At 34.5% G+C, this 5,341-nt stretch overlaps 1 protein-coding gene across 2 annotated transcripts; it reads left to right on the top strand.

The window, feature by feature from the left end:
* The first annotated feature begins 1,020 nt into the window (after nucleotides 1–1,020).
* On the top strand, nucleotides 1,021–5,135 carry LOC125200662 (mannose-P-dolichol utilization defect 1 protein homolog 2). 2 transcript variants are annotated; one of them, XM_048098380.1, is made up of 9 exons: nucleotides 1,021–1,293; nucleotides 2,906–3,059; nucleotides 3,236–3,308; nucleotides 3,433–3,499; nucleotides 3,644–3,703; nucleotides 3,813–3,873; nucleotides 3,954–3,995; nucleotides 4,243–4,366; nucleotides 4,808–5,135. In XM_048098380.1, the coding sequence occupies exons 1-8, from the start codon at nucleotides 1,138–1,140 to the stop codon at nucleotides 4,344–4,346; spliced, it is 717 nt and encodes a 238-aa protein (XP_047954337.1). In that variant the 5' UTR covers nucleotides 1,021–1,137; the 3' UTR covers nucleotides 4,347–4,366; nucleotides 4,808–5,135. The 2 variants fall into 2 exon arrangements, with proteins under 2 accessions (XP_047954337.1, XP_047954329.1); XM_048098372.1 differs by lacking the exon at nucleotides 4,808–5,135 and having other exon boundaries at nucleotides 4,243–4,645.
* The last annotated feature ends 206 nt before the right edge of the window (nucleotides 5,136–5,341 follow it).

Here is a 5,341-nt window from a genome sequence, read left to right as displayed (position 1 = left end):
TACATATTTGAAAGCTCACATACATTTTAAATAGATGAGATTACGGAATTCTTGTATTGTACTATGCAGTATTCAATTCATAATAAATTAGTGCAATTGAAATAGAAAAAGGATGAGACCAAGTTCCATTTTTCTAGTTTATAATGGCAGAAATAGAACTTGTCAGATTAGATACAACGAATAAAATCTTCTCTAAAATCAGAAGATAGAAGCTAAGTTGACAGACCTTTAATGAATGACACATGAGAAATAAAAGTGAATTTCAACACCAAATTGCTGAGACTTGAGATTGAGCTCACGCCTAGTAAAATAATCTCACCATCACTCAACCATCACTTACATATTATAGAATTATTTTATTAAGTTATGAGCGTGGAGTAGGAATGGAATAGGAATGGTGGTGTAGAAGATCCGCTCCGCCTAAAATGACACCAACTTCAACCCTTGCGGTGATGATGGTGGGTCGGGTTGCTCTCTCTTGACCCACCATTGCATATTTGTAAAATTTGAGAACTAAGATTTTTTTTTATAAAAAAGTCAAACGAATTCCCAATAAATAAGTGATAATTATAGCTAATTTGATCTCAAATTGCATATATCCTTTTAACTTTTAAAGGTCAATTAAAGTTTACACTTAACATTCTTTTTGCATTGATTATTAAAATCAGATACATTTTAAAAGAACTTAAGAAATAAAACGTTGATAAAAGTATTCTTCATAAGAGGGAACATCTTTTTTATTCACGAAATTTGCCAAAGTATCATTTCAGATCCCGTGAACTTTGAAAATATCATTTGAGGTCCATCAACTATGAGTTAATATCATTTGAAGTACTTTTTTACTATTTTCAAATTTTTTTGAACAAAAATACTCTCAATACATTAAAAGTATATATTCTTAATAAACTTATTATATACTCATATTTTTTATAAATATCTTTACAATATACTAGTATTTTTGAATTTTAAAAAAAAAACAAATTAATGAATTCAATAAAGTGAAAGTAATATACCCAACCTACGTGCAGTGTAGATCCAGCAATCCGAAGACTATTCATCTCTGCAATTCCACACTCAAAATTATTCACACACAAAGGTAATTGACAACAATCAGAAACCAGTGAAGATTTAGGCGAAATGATAGAGATGAAGTTTCTCGGTATGGATTTCACCTGCGCTTTGAGTTCGTTGCAAAGCGGTCAAATTCCAGAAAAAGACTGCTTGCTTCCGTTAATATCAAAGCTATTGGGTTACTTGATCGTCGCCGCTTCCACCACCGTTAAACTCCCGCAGGTAAATGCAATAGCCTTTCCGATGACAATTGCCTCTTTTTTAAACTAGGTTTTGGGTGAATTTGTTGAAATTCTGTTATGATTTGATTTCGATTGGGTTTTCGTGATTATGATTATCTATAATTGATTTGAAGAAAGACTTGATTTTTGCGTGGGCGTGATGTAGTTCTGTATATTTGGATAATGAGTTTATTGTCTTTAGATGTTGAGATAACGAGTCTACAGAGTGATTTGGCTGCTCAAGAATTGTTGTTGAGTGGAAAGTTATGCGATTCATGAAGCTTTTATGGGAATTTAATGTGTGATTTCTTTGAATGCGTTAGGTAATCGAAAGAGGTATTTGTTCTAACCTAAGAAAGAGTAGTTGGATTTGAACAAATCATTGTCATTTAGTTTCTTCACTTATCCAACTCGATGATGGGCTAAATATAGAATCCCTTGGTCATAATGTATTGTCATCCGTTCGTACATGTGTATGGACTATCACAATTTCTTTTATGTGCTCCTTGGAGGTTTCGATTAATGTATAAGATAAAAAGATTTCTTTCTTGAATGGCTAATTGGTCTTAAAATAAAAATTTGATGCCAATTAGTAAGGCTGTCTATGTATTAACTTCACAGTAACCTGGATTTCGTGGCTCTGTGGCGATAGACAGTGTGACAACTAGAAGCTTAGAGTGTGAAAAAATGAGAAGTAAGCACTAGAACCTTTTTCCATCAAACTTCTATGTTAGTATCTGATATCGCAACCTGCAAGTTTGAATCTCAGTCCCATTAGTTTCTTCCATGATTGTTTTTTTGGTTAAGAGAGGTATTGTAAGCATAACAATGGTAGTTGGTACATCTCCATAGACCATAAGATAACATAGAGACGTTCAAAAGGGTTTAGTCATGTGCAAATCAAACACAGCTCCAATTCACCCTTTTGATTGACTAGCTTGTGGAAGGCCTTTGAGAAGGGTATGCCAAGGAAATTTAGATGAGTTCGTGTAGCTACCAGCAAGACCTTCTAGACCTTGGGTTAAGTGATGGCATGTGAGAGAGATCGCAGCTAGTAGCTGGAATAGCTTTTGATGATGATGATGAGACGTTAAGTTTCTTCCTGGAAGTTTATCACGGCCATCAATAAGCATGTTTATAGTTAAGATATTAATCAGAAGCATCTTCCCCATTAATGAATAATGAAGAGAAAATGCGGTTATGTACTTGAACATCTGTTGGATGCCAAAGATTGAGAAATTAGTCCTTTTTGCTTAATGATGAATTGTCTATCATTTGATTCATATTTTGATATAGGTTTTCATCTGTATTTCTGTTATGGATCTGAAATTTTTCACTTGGTCAAGGTGAATATTTTGTCATATGCTATCACTTTTGTAAAGTAGGGCCTTTTTGTGCATGAGGAAAGGGGGGCTGTGACAAGTTTGAAGTATATTGAGTCATTGACACGAACAATTATAGGTTGTTTAACAAATAAGTTGAATAACCTGACAAGAACTATGAATTTGTAGTGTTTGTCTTATAATGATAGGTCAAGACGCCATAATAATTGTGTTTGAAGATGTGTGTTTAATTTCTCCTCAGAAAAATAATTTTTTTTGTTTTTTTTTCAGATTCTAAAAATTGTACAAAACAGTAGTGTCAGAGGGCTTAGTGTTGTGGCGTTTGAACTTGAAGTTGTCGGCTACACAATTGCGCTAGCATACTGTCTTCACAAAGGGCTTCCATTTTCAGCTTATGGGGAGCTAGCATTCCTATTGATTCAGGGTGCGTACAGCAAAACTTTATCTATCTTTCTATTAATATAAATAAGATAAAGCAAAAGCAAGAAAAGTCACAAACTGTAGGTTGTGACTGTTGCAAAGGCCGCAATTTGGTTCCACCTTTTTATCATTTCTTCTCTGTGTTTCATCTACTGATATTCGTTCCTTTTATTTTTGCAGCTATAATTCTTGTAGCAATCATCTATTACTTTTCTCAACCTCTAGGAATAAAGACATGGATCAGAGGCTTATTGTATCCTTGAACTGCTCCATAATATTCATGTTTCCATCTAACAAATAAGCACATGCATAATGACATTGAACTGTTAATTCGTCTAAAAAATAAAGCCTGCAATCTCCTCAGCATTTTAACACAGATACTGTGCAATAGCTCCATCGGTGTTGGCTGGCAAAATTGATCCTATGCTTTTCGAAGCTCTATATGTAAGTCCTGGTATTTTTGTTTGTGCTTTTAATTTTTTCCATTTCCATGTCCCTCGTCTCCTCTCCTCCATTTGTTTTCCCTGATAGTTTCTTTAGATTTAATCATCCTATACCGGGCATTACATTTTCCCACAAATTTAACAGGCTTCCCAACATGCAATCTTCTTTTGTGCTCGAATTCCACAAATTTGGGCAAATTTCAAGGTATGCTACTTCGTTTTTAAATTTTCTATTCACGATGCTAATGGTTCTCTGATATTCTCTGCAAGTGAAATTTGCCGCTTAGTTGCTTATTCAACTTTACATTGAGCAGAATAAGAGCACCGGGGAGCTTAGCTTTTTGACCTCTCTAATGAATTTTGCTGGATCCATGGGTAAGTTGATATCGATATTGTTTTGGGCTAGCAGATTCGACTTAAGTATGTAGATTTATATAACTTTTTATGTTTGGCAGTGAGAGTCTTTACCAGCATGCAGGAAAAGGCACCAATGAGTGGTACCTATACTCTCACTTGATCTTCATCAACGCTTTCTTGACTTGTTTCGACATGAAATGCTTAAATCTGCTTACTCCATCTCCTGCATAAGTATAAACCACTAATCTTTCGACATGGACAAACTGTTGAATGTGTTATCATAGCTCAGAATTTAATCTATCTTTCTGTAATTATAAATTCACACATTTTATATCCCTCTTGGTTCTTATCTCTCTTTAATTTGTTCCTTTTTCGACCCATTTTCAGTGGTTATGGGCTCGGTGATCGGCATTGTCACAAATGGTACGATCTTATCGCAGATAGTTTTGTACCAGAAACCACCTGCAAGGAAAGAGAAGAAATCCGACTAGGGAATGAGCAACTTTTTCAGGCAAGTTCGTTGCATCGTGCCGCGATCTGTTTAGATGATCATAAACTCTAGTTGCAGAAGAACTACAGTTGTGTGTTTCTAGAAGATTTTAGAAGAACTACAGTTGTGTGTTTCTAGAAGATTTCCATATAATTTCATTTTTCAATATCTGGATTTTGTGAATTCATTGCCGGATTTTGTGAATTCATTGCCTTTAAATATTGTTGTGAGTTCAAGAAATATAAGCGCAAATATATTGATGAATGGCATTGAGGTATTGTCCTCTCTTTCCAGTCTGTATCAATTGCTCCATAAATTTAGTTAAAGATGAAATTTTGAAAGTTATCATGCAATTTAACTGTCAATTGCTCCATAAATTTAGTTAAAGATGAAATTTTGAAAGTTATCATGCAATTTAACTGTTAAATACATAAGTTATAATCTCACTCAATTTCTTGATAGTGTTGGACGATTCGCTCAATGAATTGAAAGCATCCATTGGGCGGAGAGGAAGCGGAAAAGCACAAAAAATAGTGAATAAGCGGAAAAGATAGACGAGAGAAATTTTGGGCGGAGATGTTGTTTTCAGCTGCAGAGGAATTTTGTGATTATGTTTGTTGGTAGTGTGGGAAATGAGTAATTTAGTCAAGAATTAGATTTGTTTATGTAAAAAGATGTGTTTTTCTTTAAAACTTTTGGGATTAAACTATGATTAAACAAGAAACTGTTGTAATCACTTGATTTGAGGCAATTATGGTGAGGAATTCGGAGGTGGCAGTTCATCTCGGCTGATTTGGTGTCCTTATTTCAATTCGTTCATATTCACCTTACCCACCATTTCATTGGTCAAAAACGATGTTGGGTGGGCGGTTAAAAATGCCACATATTTGGGCGCGTGTCTTGTCGCTCGCAGTAAAGTAAGTGGAGGGAACATCTTTTTTTAGTGTATCAACTATCCTAAATGAGTAAATTTGGTCCGTAACATTTCATAATATC

The sequence above is a fragment of the Salvia hispanica genome, chromosome 1 (assembly GCF_023119035.1).
Source record: "Salvia hispanica cultivar TCC Black 2014 chromosome 1, UniMelb_Shisp_WGS_1.0, whole genome shotgun sequence".
Lineage (NCBI taxonomy): Eukaryota > Viridiplantae > Streptophyta > Magnoliopsida > Lamiales > Lamiaceae > Salvia > Salvia hispanica.
This window is presented reverse-complemented; position numbering and strand designations above follow the sequence as displayed.

What these genes read in the sequence shown, in the direction of transcription:
- LOC125200662 (XM_048098380.1), top strand. Translation starts at nt 1,138, where the DNA reads ATGATAGAGATGAAGTTTCTCGGTATGGATTTCACCTGCGCTTTGAGT. An exon ending in AGCATTCCTATTGATTCAGG is followed by an intron (nt 3,060 to 3,235) that starts GTGCGTACAGCA and finishes TTATTTTTGCAG; the next exon opens with CTATAATTCTTGTAGCAATC. An exon ending in GAATTTTGCTGGATCCATGG is followed by an intron (nt 3,874 to 3,953) that starts GTAAGTTGATAT and finishes TATGTTTGGCAG; the next exon opens with TGAGAGTCTTTACCAGCATG.